The 16,598-nt window shown below is 46.2% G+C and overlaps 1 protein-coding gene across 1 annotated transcript; it reads right to left on the bottom strand.

Moving 5' to 3' along the window:
- Window positions 1-395: 395 nt before the first annotated feature.
- Window positions 396-13,514, bottom strand: RARS (arginyl-tRNA synthetase; the record flags this gene model as incomplete). The annotated part of the gene is made up of 14 exons (XM_010282515.1): window positions 396-545; window positions 846-1,093; window positions 1,763-1,935; window positions 3,170-3,275; window positions 4,136-4,245; window positions 4,796-4,974; window positions 5,896-6,000; window positions 6,330-6,459; window positions 6,756-6,876; window positions 7,192-7,313; window positions 7,724-7,824; window positions 8,845-8,956; window positions 12,676-12,864; window positions 13,380-13,514. Coding segments are annotated over 14 exons (1,941 nt in total), but the record flags the coding sequence as incomplete, so codon positions are not given.
- Window positions 13,515-16,598: the final 3,084 nt, after the last annotated feature.

The raw sequence follows: 16,598 nt of genomic DNA, 5'->3' as shown, positions 1-16,598 counted from the left end.
CCTGGAGGTGCTCTTGGGTGTTCTGCATTCTGTCTTTAAACTCTGCAGACTGAAGCAGAGCAGCCCAGAACAGAGCGGCCCAGCCAGCAGAGCAGCCCTACGGCCCTGTAGGGTTTGGCTCCTGCACAGAGAATTGCTCTGAGCTGTCCTCACGGCCCCTCTTGTCTGCCCCTGTACCTGTGGCTTCTGAAGCCATGCTCCTGTTCTCTCCCTTTCTTAATTTCCTTCCTCCCTCCCTGCCCCCCGCTCCTTTCTTTCCTTCTTCCCTTACTTCCTCCTTGCCTTTCACTCCTCTCTTCCTTTCTCTCCTCTCTTCCTTTCTCTCCTAAGGGTGTGCTGCTCCCCTACAGCATCTTCCCTCACCGCAACCCCACCCCAACAGACACAGACACCTCCAGTTGTTTAGTCCCTTTATTGTCACCCCACAGGGAACAGCTACATCCTCTGCACAGGCTTAATCCCCAGGATGTCGAATCCTTTGGCCATGATGGTGGCAGTGGCTTCACACAGCAGCAGCCTCCACATGTTCACCTTCACGATCTGGCCTGCAAAACACCAACACAGGAGCTGGAGCAGCTGCTCAGAACATAATGCCGCCTTCCCCAAAGGAACCCCATCCACCCACAACCTGGCGCCTCCCGCTCTCCCCAAGCCAGGCAGCCTGACCAGTCCTCGTGTTTTCTGGTGCCTGGCTGCTCGCAACGCTCTACTCAGCCCTCCTGCTTCACAGGCAGATGACACAGGCTGTGCCAGCCACCTTCAGTCCTCCCACACGGACAACGCGTGTTCTGCAGCAGCAAGTAGTGTGACAACGGCCTTCCCAGCACCCCTAGGCCAACACTCACCACTCTGCCTGTCCTTCTCAACGCAGTAGCAGTTGTCGTAGAACTCAGTGAAGGTGGTGGCCAGCTCATAAAGGTAATCACAGAGCGTGTGCAATAACAAGTCCTCCAGGATCTTCTGCAGGATCTCAGGGAACCTCAGGATGCACTTGCCCAGTTTCCACTCCTTCTCGTGGTCAAGGATAAGCACCTCCTCCCTGGCCGCCTTCCGCAGCATCTGCTCATCAATATTGGCCAGGCGAGCAATAGCCCTGAAATGATCCAAAACACGGTCTGCTTGCGAGGGTCCCCTTGCTCAGTCTGCCCCAGGCCAGCTTGAAGTGGGTCACATGCCTGGCCCGTCTGAGGGCTAGCACCGGCCACCCACTGATCTCCTCACTTGCCCAGTCCTGGGTCACCAGGCCAGAAGAGAGCAGTCGGCACTGGGAACGCCCGGGGAGGCGCTGCCCTCGGCACGATCCCACAGGGCATTGCAGGGGAATGGGGAGGGATGTGCTCCGGGCACACACGTCGGCAAGGACAGCTGATGCTGCCAAGCAAACCAGGGCGCAGGTACCAGAAAAACTGCGTGGGGTATGGCGACAGCTGAGGTGAGCAGCTGCCGGAACACAGGCTCACCCCTTTCCAATCACCTAAATCCTCTAATGGAATTACCAGAAACTCTCCCGGTTCCCTCCCTGCTAGCTACAAGTCCAGGGATGCGTGTCGCACAGACGAGCCCTGTTTAACATAGCAGAGGACACCATTTCCAATGACAAATCTTGCCTATGGCACATACCAGCGTAGCTGGCTTCTCTTACCAGCTACCCCGACAGCACTGATGCAACTACATCACCTCTTTCCCCACGCCTCCCTTTGCGATAAAGATGCAGAGAGCATTGGAGACCAACTCCAGGTGACTCCCGGCACACTCAACCTACCTGATCCGTGTGAAGGCATACAGCAAATATGCAGCTGTGTTTCCTCGGTCATCCAGCATCTTGTCAAAGGAGAACACGTAATCGTTTAGTCTGTTGTGGGAGAGATCTGCATATTTAATACATCCAAAAGCGACTGACATCTGGGCAGCTTTCAGCTCGTCTGCCGTGAGGACCTGCCGCAATTTCAAAACAGGTAACAGTCAAGAAGAAGAATGCTACGTTGGCATCACAAACCGCAACACGCAGCCCTGGCCACTCAGCACGGCTCATGAGGAGCGCCCAGGCTGCTGAGGGGATTTTACCCACGTGGTACTCAGTGAAAGGCTCACACCCACCTTTCGACCCTGAAGCACCAGACAATCCCACATCCACCCCCTTGCAATCAAATGGCACTGTAGCCCTGCAGACTAGGCAGACTCCCTCTACTCCTGAAGGCCCACAGGAGCTCTGTGCCCCATGACGTACTATCTGCCATACAGGTTTGATGCTCATACCGTGCTCCTGCTTCTTACAAACTGCATATGCACATAACAAACACGTGGCCCTCCTACCCTTATAGAGCATTTTGGACAGTCCAAACACTCATAAAAGCCCTCTCTGGTGGAACAGTGCCCTCAGCATGGCAAAGCACTTTGTGTCTGACTCATATGAGCCCTTGGGAGATTTTCGAGGTGGTTTTTTTTCTGTGCTTCCTCATGTTCCTGTTTAAAAAAGGACCTTTCATTTTCACCCTTTATGCTGCACAGCACCCAAGGAGCTGCACTTCCAAATTCCATGGCCTCACACAGTGCTTGGACAAAGTTTGGTCCTTCTGTTCCATTCCATGTCCCACACTGTCCAGTTCTCTCCAGGCCATCATGATGCAAAGACAAACAGAAATCTCATTAAGCAAAGGGTTTCCAGCAAACTCAGCCCCAGCCTCCAAGGGAAAGGGTGAAGCCAAAGTCTGCTGCAGATCCCCAACCATCCATCACCAGACGTCACTGCTAGCCCAGCAGGCCAAGGCTGCAACTTTATATTCTGCCACCACCTCCTGCACCCTGGGGGAGTCACAGCTGTTGCCATCGCACCAGGGAGACCTGAAGGCACCTGCAAGGCCAGCTATCCTGCCAGGCCCAGCTCTCCTCTCCCGTCCTCAAAAAGCTCTGCAATTCCAGCCAGAGGCCAGCGTGCTGCCTGCAGCTCTCACCTTCTCACTGCTATGTACTCAGGGATGCTCTTCTTTCACCATGACAGCACTTGCCCCAACTGCTATCAAATAATCACACTGATTGTGTACACAACCCACTGCATCTCCATGGTTTGGCAGCGTCCATGTTCTCAGCATCACATCCAGAATGCAGAACCAGAAGTCTGTGGACAAATCCGTGAAGCTCTCAGGGAAGATAAGCAATTTATCACAACTACCTTGTCCCGTTCCTTATCTTTCAGCTTGTCCATAGCTCGTTTCAGCCCTTCTTCCAGCAGATCTATAAGACGCACCGTGTCCCCTGAACGAGTTTTGAACTTCTTCCTGAAAACACACAGCCGAAATGACCATCCGTGTTAAGAGGCAAAACACTTCCACCCTCTGCCTAGGGAGCCATGTGTGCCCAGGCAGATCCAGGACATGCATCAGAGTTTCTTGCAGGGATTTCCACTGCTCACACCTTATGGCTTATAGAAAAAGCACATGCCCACAAATTCCTCCCTGCGGAAGAAACTGACATCACACAGACAGCTACAAAACTCAGAGAGCACCCATGGGGTGGCCTGAAAGGGTGACCAGGAGGAATCCAACAGTCAGAACTGTGTCAGTTCCAGACAGCAGGCAGGACACAATGCCAATGCCAGACCCCTGCCCAGCCCAGCAAGTCACCTGTAATTTTGTTGCAAGCATACGGCAAAACCACCCAGTCTGCAATGGCACGTGGCCATGAGAGCGCGCTGGTTTAGCCGCACCTTCATAAAGACGCAAGAACAACTGTGGAGCACAAGGGCCTGGCTTGCAGACCAGGACACAAGAGGTTCTTCTCCCAACTTCCATTTCATCTACCATGAAGCAAGTAGAAAATAATGGAAATCAAGGCCTTTACCATTGCCACCTCCCAGTATTCACATCAGCTTCCACTCACTTCCATGAGCCATTCCCAGTGCCCCTCCCCAAATGCCAGGCAGCAGCAGCCAGGCCCAAGAGGGAACCTAACCACAGCACTAAGGACTGTGTCGATCAAAGGACATGACATCCAGTGAAATGACACAGTTACGAATAACAGCATGGGATGCAGTGCTGTTTTTTTTTTTTTTTCAGCATACCACATACATAACTGCCAACAAACAAGAGCAACCTCTTCAAGAGCACATACAGAGGAAAAACTGTATCCAAAGACTTACTTGTCTTCTCCCAGCACCACTCCAAATGCAGCATGGGCCACTCTGGTTACTTTGGGATCATACCAGCCGATCATCTGTCCAGCTGCAAACACTGTTTGTAAATGCACTGACTGCAAGGAACAAATACCAACACCTGGTTCTCAATCTCCTCCTCCACATACAGTTTTCATCCCACTTTTATCTTATCTCCTTCACAATGCTGCTTTCACAATGAGACTTAAAATGTTTCTAGTTCCACAGACAAATTCCACTTCAGAAAGTTCAACCTTTCAAAGAATTTTCCTGGCTTACAGAAGCAGCAACTGGCAAATTCCCATCACTGCTCAGATACCGTGCTGACAACCTTGCATTTCCCTGAAGTAGGGAGAGACCCAAGTATAAGCGGTACAAATCTCATTCCAGACTCATTTATCAAGATTTAGGCTTCACCCACTTCCAGCAGTAACTGGGTCTCTCCCTCCTCAACTGGTTGTAGGGGCTCTTCATGGAGACTGCCAGCCACCAAACTACATTCACCATTACACCAATAAGGATAAGAGTAAATATACCAACCGCACCAAAAACTCCATGGCGTTCTACCTATGTTACTGTTGCATCTGTCATTTAACACCCTTTCCGATGATCGGTACCAGCAGCGACAGCAGAGGTTGGCATACTCACCTGGCCGCTATCGACAACGTAAATAAGGATATCGGCCTTCTCTTCGCACACCCTGTGTTTAAGAGCAGCTAAGTCAGATGTGTCATATGTGTAACCTCCGTCCGATTTCATGATTGTCAACGGGACAGGGAAACCCGGGACAAACACAATCTTCCGGCCATCATCAACCTGGACAAATCCTAGAAAAGCAATGGAAAACTCTGTGTTGGGAGGTTTGTGGGCCAGAACAGGCAGAAACACTTCCCTTCCCAGATGCTACCAGGAAAAAAAGGCTGTGCCCTCACATTTTCAAATAATTAAATATATGGAAAAAAACCTAAATAAGAACTCCCTCCCCAGCCAAGTGACATTCTGGACTGCACTTCCAGAACTCAAGATTATGCATAAGGAAGTGGATCTGTGCAGATCTGGATTTACCAGAAGAAACCTAATTGGATTTAGAAACTCGTGTCTCTCGCATCAGATCCACCTTTACAGCCATAAAAGCAGCATCACAAAGTATGGCATTAAAGGCAACAGGAACTCTACGGAGATGCAGTGAGGACTTAGCACAAAGTCTTTCAGAGATAAGACCAGTCAGAACACTTCAGATGGTGAGACTCAAGAACTGCCAAATCCAGACAGGAACACATAAAACCAGAGACTTTTTATGCTCCCTTTGGCTTTCTGCCAAAGTCAACACGATCCAGAAATGTCACTGTCTTCACAGAGATTTCTCAGACAAAGTTCCCATACAGTCACAACACTAAGGGCAAGAAGTCTGTCATATATCGCTCCTCAACTATTTACTAAGGATACAACAGATACCAGTAGTACCTCATGCTGTTGCCTACAAATATCACAGACAAACTGCTTTTGGAGTCAGCAAGAAAGATTCAAGCCTTCTGGAATGAAACATGTAAGAATCAGTTCTGCTAATGCTCCTCTGTGTGGAAAAGCCACAAAGGATCCACTCAGGAAAGGTGGCTGAGAAAAAGAGCAAGGGTGGCGAACACGCAACTTCAAAAACATCAGTCCTAAGACTCGCTGAATAGGAACGAAGTTACCTTGCTCATCCTGACAGCTCTGGAATTTCTGCCTCCCGTGACCAAAAGCCTCACCTTTATCTTCAAATTCTTTCACAATGTCTTTCATCATCTCATGGTAGAACGACTCCCCTCTCTCTATAAGTGTGATGTCCAAGCAGTTGTAGATTTTCTGGAACTCTTTAGGAGGGAAACAGAACAAAGTATTTCCATTAAATGCACACAGTGGAAATTAGTGGCATATTCTTACCAGTGGGCACAGCAAGACCCTAAAGGCATTTTCCATCTCCTGGTCAAGCCATCAGACTAGGACTCAGGAGGCAAAAGATTTAGCTGAAAGCCTCCACAGCCAGCCACTACTTTGGTTGTATTGGCTTTCTTCTTTAAGCTTTTCATAGCCGTGTGGCAGTGATTTTCAAAATAAAACTAGAGGATGGACTCAGACATAAAGGTGAGGAAAGCCGCACTGTTCTACTGCTGAGACATGTTTCCAAATCCGGCAAAGTCACCTTTCCGTGACACGTCACAGATCAGTTCCCATGCTTTAATGAAGTCTGGGTTTTTGCTCTGCAGCAGCACCACACATTGGTAGGCACGTTTCTTAAATTCCTCCTCTGTGTCAAATCTCCTCTTCGATTCCTACAGTAAAACACACCACATGAAAAAGCACCACTTTCTTCCCTGACACAAGCTAATATTCCTAACAGGCTCTCCAAGCATACTCGTTTCAAAAGACAGAGGTGCAGCATGCTCACAAAGTCCTTTAATCATGCTCCATACAGACAACTCAATACCAGATACTGCAATTCATTACCCAGTGGCAAGTTATTGCAATAATCTATTAACAGTGATTCAACTCTTGTTTCTGTTTGTAAAGCTCCTCAATCTGCTTTTCAGATGTTGACATAAATATCACATTTATTTGCTACAAATACCTTGTAAAAAGCTTGGAGATCCCCAATGGGAGGAGAAACAGTTAAGTAATCTGGAAATTTGTCTTGGAGGTGAGCAATGAGCATTCCAAACTGCGTGCCCCAATCTCCTAAATGGTTTAACCTTGAAGCAATCAAAGAGCACAATAAGAATGATTTCTCAAATACACGCTTTAAAGTACAAGCATTTTAAAAATACATATTCTAAAAGAAGAAACACAATGTCAGAAACCAAAAACAGGCAAGCCCTCCCAATTTCACTGCAAGGAAGCTGCTGCCCATCTTGATTCCTAACCCTGCTACACTTGCTCAGCTTAGTATTTTCCTACATGTAAAGGATTATTTGTTATGTGCTTATAAACAACGACCAAAAGCATAGAGACAGGTATAGCGTAAATTTAGCCAAACAAGCCCATCACACCCAAAAATCAACTCTCACCTCAAAACATCATAACCTGCAAATTCGAAGAGTCGGCACATACTTTCTCCAATGATAGTAGACCGCAGGTGGCCAACATGCATTTCCTTTGCAATGTTAGGGGATGAAAAATCCACCACCACCTTAGACACAGCACCAAAGGGAAAAATGAATAAAAGGCAGCAGTCATTACCACACCACAGGTGTTTAATCTGCGTTTTGTTGCGGGGGTCAGGGGACATCAGAGCAGGCTTCCAGCCTGAGGCTCAGCTGCACTGCCCAGCAGAGGGTCAGGGATCACTCCCAGACTGACTCTGGCACAACACGCTGTCCCCAGGGAGCCCTGTCTCTCGCCAACCAGAGACCACACTGGGTACACAACCTAACCCACAGCTCCCAGTCCTTACGTCACATCCCATTTACTCTGCTGTAACAACCAGCTGACAGGGACATCTGCTCAACAAATCACTTCAGGATGGAATTTCAAAGCTACCTGCAGTCCAGCACATTTCATCTATATAGGAGCAGGACGCCTATGCGCTTACTGCCGTACCTTTTTCCTTTTGCCAACAGCTGGTGGTTGAACGCCATTCATCAACAAACCGCTCAGCTGCTTTGACACAAAATCCTTTCTCAAGTGGACATTGATAAAACCTTTAGAACAGAAAACAGCAATGAGTACTGTGGCTGCAGAAGTGCCTCAAACTACTTTTTCTTTCCTTTCCCCTTGGATTTCCGTTTCCTTGCACCAAGGACAAGACCATATGAAGTTAGCTTGACAAAACAAAAAAACATTTTCAGCAACAGGACAACAAAGCTGCCACTAAAAAGCAATTTCTGTTCCCAGATTACAAGAGTCTGTTTCACACTGCTGTAGCCTTTACTGTGTGCGTTAGATGCTGCAAGCTAGTCCACTAACATAACTTCTTTTTGCACACTGTCACTCAAAGGTGAATTTATAAAAACTTTTTTTGAATGAGAAAATAAATGATCTTGCAAGGGTTTGCAGAATGCAAAATCAAATCCTGCTTTGTCTCCTTTTTTTAAATTAATATCCTAAAACATATAGTTTCACCTGGGATAACCCATGCTTGTGGGACAACACCGTTTTACTTCTCCTGCTTCACAGAGCTAATGAACAAGCTTCTGCCCGAGCACTTGAAGGGCTGTGCCATGTGATTTTTGTGTTTATGATGAAGCCATAAGGAGTATGAGCTCTTTTATTTCTCCCTGGGTCACAGGGACAAAACAGATGCAGCAATTAATAACCTCCATGCTACTCCAGCATCTCAGTGCTGTGAGGACAAGGCCTCCTCACCGTGCAAGCAACTGCTAGAAGGGCGTATTGATTTTTGCTCTGATTTCATGACTGTGGCCTGATGCCCATCACCAATATTTGAAGGGGAAAAGCTGGTCCATTAAGAATCAGTGGAAAAGTTGCTGAAGGGCTCGGGATTACACTTGCCAATTCTAATACAGAGGAAGATTTTCTGCTGCTGCACAAGTCTGAGGGCTACAATGCTCACTGAGATAGAAGAAGCTAATTCACCCTGTAACTGCAGTTTTAAATCACAAAATAGTTGAACTCAACTCAGCTTCCCTGATCACCACCCAGTATAAAATCGCCCTATCAGCTTTAAAACATACAAAGTGTGTAACATGAAACTATCTTACCAGGACCGGCAATTTCAACCTTCTCAATGCATTCGTTGGCAGGAATATTTTTTGATATTTTCTCAGCGATTTCTCTTGGGCTAACTTTCTGTTCCTTGGTTTTGAGCAGTATCTGAAACAAAACAAGAAGATCAAGTAAAATTCAATCCTCCAAAACATTCTACAGAGTGAAACAGAAAGCACTGAAAGATCCTCATGATCCTTTAGCTTCATAATGCAGAGACACAGACAAAGAAAAATATCTCTAGCAAATTTTACAGGTTAGATGAGCTCTTCCTAAGAAGTCTAACTAGACCCAGCACGTTCACTCCCTTCTGCTAAGGCAATCAGAGGGTAGTCCCTACGTCAGAAGAAAATCTTCCAGGCTATTTTTCAAAACCTGTTAAGTGGTTTGGCAAATTTGTATTTCCCTAAACTAGTAAAAAGGGACAAACTGTTTAAAATCAACATAGCTGGCACAGTCCTTCACATTGCTTCAAAATCCTGTTCATCAGCCTCACGGGTACCCTCAGCTCTGGCAGCATTCGTATTTGAAGTTTTGAACTGTGCCTACAGTAGATGCCGAGTGTGGTTTCAGAGCAAGTCTGCTCATTTATGATTAGAAGCAACCAAAGCAAACTGCCTTCAGCCCTAACTTAGACTCAAACTTATTAAATAAGTAAGTGAATAAATAAACAAAACCCAACAAACCAAGCAACCAAAGATAATCCTAACACTGCCCAATTTTCTTCAAAGAGCATCAGAAAAACTGCTGGTAAAGAAGCTCTCCTTTTTCTTCCAGACATAAAATGGCCCACTGTGAGGAGCTCAGATAACACAATGCAAGTTCACATACAATGACAGCATCAGAATGGTTTGGGTTGCAAGGGACCTTCAAAGATCGTCTAGTCCAACTCCACAACTTCTCTGTCCATTCTCAAAGCATCTTCTCACATAGCTTTTTGCAAATCTTACAAAAGCACCTTTCAGGAGTGTCCTGTGAGCTAGACCAACCTGTCCCTTGCAAAACACCATATTCACACTGTGTAAAATCACCACAACTGTTTGTTTCTGAGCACATGATTTTCCACACTTACTGTGATGTGTTTGAAAATAATCTATCACCTCACTCCCATCACGGCCACAAAGAGCACATACCTCTCTGTCAACTCAGAATTTACACTCACTGCTGCTTGTATTTGCTAACTTGGAGTCTGCTGCAAAATGTGACTTCTACTTAAGTTTCAGCTTCCGTTTTAACCTGTCATACAGTTGATCATAACAGAATCCTTACAAGACAGTAAAGGCTTAGGATGGGCAAGAAAAGAAAACCTCTGTCGCCTTTAATGCTATTCGAAGTGCAAACTACAGAAATAATAAATGCAAAACTACACTATGGGCATGTTATACCAGATTACAGGCGTGTTACCTGAATCACTCCAGAAACAGCCACCATATTCCTATTACTCTAAGGAGCAAGCAGAGCTCCTGGCTGAAATCCCAAGCATTAATACGCTAACGAGCTCCCAGGAAAACAATATGCATTTGTGAGGGCTGTTTCCACATCAGCGCACTGCAGGGAGATGTTGCTGCCTGGCACGTACTAATGCTGCCCCTGAGTCAGGGCGCTTCCTGCTCCTCTGGCAGTGGGGGTGACCAGTGTTCCAGCTCTGCGCAGGGGACACCGCGGGGAGCAAGGAACCAGTCAAGTCCCTAAAACTTAGGCCGACAGAAAGTACGTAACCTGCTGCTCTCAGAGGGAAATGACTGCGCTGCATCCCCTGGCTCTGCTGCGCTCATACGCTCTCAGTGTGCTGCACGCCGGAGTGTTGCCAAGCTCAGGTCCAGCTTATATGGCGTGCCTTTCCAAGGAACAAACTCTATAGCCAAGACCAGTCCTAGGAACGCTTATTCACCAGTACAGCTGACAATCTGGAACTTGAAACCCTGGCTTGAAGGGGACAGTTCAGACACTGAGTAATGCAAACACCATTGAACGGAGAAGCCAGGACTGCTCAAGAATCCCAACTGCGACTTAATTGGGGTAAAGCAGCGGTCAAAAAAAGGCAGAACTCTGAATGCCTGTGTCAGTGCAGTCACCCAGGGTGCTCCTCTGGCTGGAGCCCAGTCACAATATGCTAACGAGACCACGGGAAGATGACACGTATTTGTGAGGGCTGTTTCCGCCTTGGCACTTCAGACCAAGAGCCTGCTGGCTGGCACGTATCAACGCTGCCTGGGAGTCAAACTCACTGTGGCCGGACAACAGACAGAGGGGCTGCAGCTGACAACCTGGGAGAGCAGAATTCCATGCGTGTCAGTGCAACTTCGATGTTAGGATTAAGAGTCTAATAGATTTATAAAGGAGAATTGACAACAGAACACTTAAAAAAAAAAGTTGCTTCTGTTGAGATTGCAAAATAAAAGATCTGTAATTACAAAGAGTCTACCTATTCACTCAAAGGCATCAATACACTGAAAGTCTGGGCACTTTCACACCTAATCTAGAATGCACCATCTTCTTTCTCGGCCACCTCCTAGTTTTACTTCAGCACAGTCCCAGCCCACTGAGCATCTCCTGAAGTGTCTCTTACTCTGTTAGGGTCCTCTTTGGCCAAGTATCTTCCAGAAAGCAGCAATGCCATAATTTTCAAAGTAATTGTTGTACTAGCTAGGTTAAAAAAACCGCGCTCCTTCCTTTGCACACACTTAACAAGTGTTCTGTAAAGTGGAACCATTCTTACAGTTGCCTGAAAACCTCCAAGATTAGAACACCATAACAAACCCTCCCCATTTCCTGCCTTTTGCTCATTTAAAAGAAAATACAGATGCCACCAACCATAGATGTGGGGATGCCCACACAGCCTCCCCTCTGCAAATGCCTGGATAACAACATCCAGCAAGATAGGAACAAGAGCACAAAAAGCATGCGGAATAGTGTGCTCAAATCCGTCTGAAAGAGCGTTTGTCACAAAACTGAAAATGCTTAAATACAACAACGATCAGCTGTAACCAGGGAATTAACAAGAGACTTTTGAAAAAAAGGAGTCAGCTAGAGAAGCGTGAAGGACGGTGCCTGAGCGGTAGCCTATGCCTGGTTGGACACTGTGAGATGCTTCACATGCACCACAGCCTCTGCTCAGGCGCGACAATGACCCGTGCCATCAGGTGCCACGAGTGGCCTGCACCGGAGCTTGCAGAGGGCACTTCAGGATGCAGCACGCAGGGACCCCCGCCCCACCTGGGCATGCAGGGGAGTGTCTGGGCCCCTTCTCACTGCCATGTGCGTTAGCGGGCGGTAGGAAGCTGCAGTACCCACACCAACAGGAGATGTGTGCAATGAGAGGAACCTGTGCTCCCAGAGATGGAGAGCGTGTTTGTAACCCACCCGGCCTGTGAGAAGGGGGGATGTGTGCACATAACTCTGTGCAAATGTGTATGGGGAGATTTGTAGGCATTTATCGACATTTTGTAAGTGTCCAGAATTGTGATTTGTTGTTTCGCTGATATTAGTTCCAAACATATAGCTCACTAATTGGTAGTTAATTGCACATCATTAGTAAATCAATGCAGCACTTAAATCCTGATTTGATTTAGATCTCATGAACCGAGAGTGACACACATGTCACTCTCTCATACCAGTCATCTAAACAGAGGCTTAAAGGTCTACTCTGTCAAGGCTAATGTTTCCCCTAAAACAGTTAGATACTCACTGAATTCTGAGCCCAGAGGCCTGCAACAAGCCTGACACAGGTCCAATATTGCAACTTTCACTGTGCTGTCTTATCACTTAGCTTCCAAGAGACAACATCCCCATTTTATTTTCCTCTTTGTAAGATCGTTCAGATTTACCTGTGTTATGCCCATGGCACTGTTACACTGGTAATCCCCAAATTTGGGCTGCTGACTTGGCGTCACCACTAGTGGAGGGTTTTCTAAATCTGGGTAGGCAGCTTGAATAGCAGCTCCAAAGATCTCCTGAAGACAGCTGTTTATGTTAATCATGCTTTTTGCTGTTTTACTTCTTTCCTCTTGGAGACTCTGAAAAAACAAAATCCAGAAGGCTACTCACAGCATCTGAGGAGCCGTTACATCCCACTTTTTTCCTTGGCTGCCAGGCAAAGCATGGCTGACAGATTTGGCTGACACCTCTAGGCACAGGATCAACATATACAACATAAAAATCGTATGATTCAAGAGCTGCTTCTCCCTTTGAACCCCCAGCACAAACACTCCCCCTGAATGCAGGGCTGCATTACTTCTCACACCTTTGTCAGTGATCCTGACAGAGGTAGAGACCTCAGTTGGGCTGCCCATTATATGACCAGCCAAGACTTTATGGTGTGGGCTTATTAACCTGCTGAAATTTTCCATAAAGTTGGCTTATGTTTAAGGAATCAAGAAATGTCTGATTTGCCACCAACAGTTAAGGTGTCTGAATGCAGAGTGACCACGCTGTCACGCACCACTAGCTGTAACAAACTGACATCATTTATTTAACTTGTTTTAATGAGAACAAAAACACATGCTACAGAATTAATTCTTTATTCCCTTACCTTTCGAAGGAAATTTAACCGATACTTAAGTTTTGCGTTTTCGTCTCGCAATCCTTCCAAACTTGGGGAGACTCCCAAGCATCCAAAGTTCTTCAGATGCTCAATTTCTGCAGTTAGCAACTTGATCTCGTTTTCCTGAAAAGTAAATTAAATTGTCACACAGAAATCTTGGAGTGGGGGGACAGAAAGTGGGGAGCTGCAAGATCTCAGGCAAGATTCTAGTTTTGCCTCATAAAGGTAACAGCAGTGACATGGAAGTTGGGTAATTCTAAACAACTAATGTTTAAAGGCAGCTTCTATTTGTGTCATTAACAGGGATTCTGAAATATTCTTAAAAATAGTCAGTGAGATAATAATCTCACTAATATCAAGACAGAAGCGCAAGAAAGACAACAGGTCATGCTAATAAAACATATTCCCAAAATAAACACTTTCTCCAGCTTTTTTAATCTAATAAAGATGTCAAATGATTTGACTCAAAATTCCCTAAAGCCTCCTTCAGCCAGTGTCACCATCTCATAGGCCACAGTTTCTCTTCCAGAGGATGAAACCACAATGGCTCACACAACCCCAGCAAGCTCAAATGGCAGCTGGAGACAGAAATGCCAAGAAGTACAGGGTGCTGCTTCATAGGGAATTCATAGGGCTGCTGCTGCAGCATGCACTCGCTTCCACCTCACCACACAACCTTTCCTTCCCTACCCGCAGCGTGGATTCTCCCTTAAAACTGACATAAGGCATTCAGGAGCAATCAGGAATTTAAGATGGACCTCTACACTCCAAATAAACAAACCTCCCCATGCCCCTCCAGACTTCACAGCCTGGGACACAGGCAAATGCTTCCAACAGGCAGTCTGGAAGCTGGAAGGAGCTGTGATTTTCCTCACCCCAACCTCTAAAGAAGCCAAATATGCGAAACTTCATCTCTGTTGTCCATCTCTTGTCCTCGCCCACAAAAGGCTTTGTGCCCATCAGCCACTATCCTGGCTCACAAATAGAAGTCTGGAGGCTATTGCAAATTTAAGCGACTCAGTGATGCTATGCAGGGAGAGGCAGCTGCACGGGGCAGCAAGCACTCGCCAGCCCCTCATCTGACTCATTCAGGCCCTCCTCTACAAGAAGTCCCACAGCAGGAAGCAGCTCAGTTTATTACTGTAGTCAAATAGGCCACCAAGCCGTATCAAAAAGGGCTCATTTCCTTTGTTGCTCATGAAACAATCAGAGTATTTAATTAAGGAAAGAAATCGGATGCTCAAAAAAACATAAGTTAGGCCAAAACAATATTTTTTAGATTTGCCAATTTGTGGACCAAGCTGAAACTGAGTACTTTTGAGGTCATTCTTCATTTGTGCTTCAGCTTCCCAGCACACTTTTACAGCCTCTAGGTCTCCTCTGCTAGAGGAGAAGAGGATGCTTCCTGCAGGTTCAGATGTGAAGAAACAGGACTTTGAGGAAAAAAACCCCACCTTTATTAAAATCTCTGGCTTGGCACTTAGCCAACTTAAATAACTGCATCTCAAAAATAACCCACTTCAAATAGCCCATCTTTTTTTGCAGCCTATTACTTCTTTTTTTTAACCCAAGGCAGACCCACCCAAAAATCAGACTGTTTTTCTGTCACATATATATGTGACACCTTCCCCCATACAACCAACAGAAAACAGAATTTTTTTTTTTTTTTTTTTTTAACTTTTCTTACAGGTCTAACCTGGTAGCATTTCATATAACTCACAGACCCATTTGAAAAATTTTCAGACTGAACTTCCAAGTTTAAAATAGCACAAGAGAGACTTCATTGCATTACTTTACAGCTCTTTCACTGTAAGGTTAAGCAAGCATTATTGCTACAAACTGACTTAAAGGAACACAGGAGCCGTGACATGCATAACTCATGCCCTCAACCCTAGCATGTGCTTTAAGAAAAGCACAAAGATATGTTCTACTCTTAGTATCACTTTATCTGTGAATTCTGTGTCCACCTGGTATTACCTTGTCTCTAGCAAAGTCACCGGCTTCAGGACAGGTTAGCAAGTCAGACCCTTAGTGTTGCATTGAGGACAAACATTGTCCAGGTCCAGAAATTTACATTCTGCTTTTGAAATAAAAATCACTACATATCCAAGTCAATAAGCAGCTCACACTTATTGCTCCTGCATTAAAAGTTTCCTCCAAAGCTATAGCCACTGAGATATTTCAATACTACTGAAGGTCCAAGAGATCTGAGCTTTTCAGAACAGAAATTCAGTTTGGATTTTCCTCCATAATCACAGATGCCTCTGGCCACCCAAGTTAAGACTTGCAGGAAGTGAGATGACTAGTATCTTACCGGAATTTCCTTCCATATTGTCAGACTACAAGAGAGGATCAGGAAAGAGGTTTATCCATGTGCACGGCCAGAACCCAGAACAAGGGTTCTTGGGAATAACCGACTCCTGGGGCAGACATCTGACCCAGACAGCTTTTCCCACACCAATAGAGGGTGACAACTAGTATCCTAATGGCTTGCATTTGCCCAGGAGGTAAAAAACTCTAGAACAGTGCCACAGTTCAGTAAGTCTCATCTACTTCTTTCCCATGACTGCACCAAAATAGTAAATTCACAGCACAGACACGTGAGACAGGAGGCATTCAGGCTGTCCCCGTTTTAGATTTGACCAAGCCCAATGTGCCAGTACAGGCACATTTTGATATCATCTTTGGTGTTTCTCTTCTGCAGGAAGTTTCAGTAGCAGTCTTTATGTTACTTGAGTGTGAACTGAAAGCACAAGGTTTCACCACAGTGGTCTAGCTGCCTATCCCAATATTGCTGCTGTCATTTAAGTCTGCCTTTTTGCACTCATCAACAGCTAATCCAGATGATGAAAGGAACTCTTCATTCAGAACCACCCAGCAGAAAAGCCTGAACCCAGCAACGATTACACCAAGTTCCAGAATCAGTGGGGTTAAGATCACAACAGCTGGGCTGGGCCGGGCCAGCCATGTGGCTCAGTACAGCAAACAGCTCCAAAGCTGGCAACAAGGGCACCCTGGTTGATGGGCCAGTCAGGAGGGGAACGCCACTCCTGAGTCTCCTCTCTCTGGTGGTCTGCAATAAGACATGAGGAAAGGAAATGAAGCTGTGTCAGGGCAAGCTCGGACGGGACATTAGGAAAAGGTTCTTCACTGGGAGGCTCGTTGGTCACTGGAACAGGCTCCCGGAAGTGGTCACAGCATCAAGCC

The sequence above is a fragment of the Phaethon lepturus genome, unplaced genomic scaffold (assembly GCF_000687285.1).
Source record: "Phaethon lepturus isolate BGI_N335 unplaced genomic scaffold, ASM68728v1 scaffold33132, whole genome shotgun sequence".
NCBI classification, from domain to species: Eukaryota; Metazoa; Chordata; class Aves; order Phaethontiformes; family Phaethontidae; genus Phaethon; species Phaethon lepturus.
This window is presented reverse-complemented; position numbering and strand designations above follow the sequence as displayed.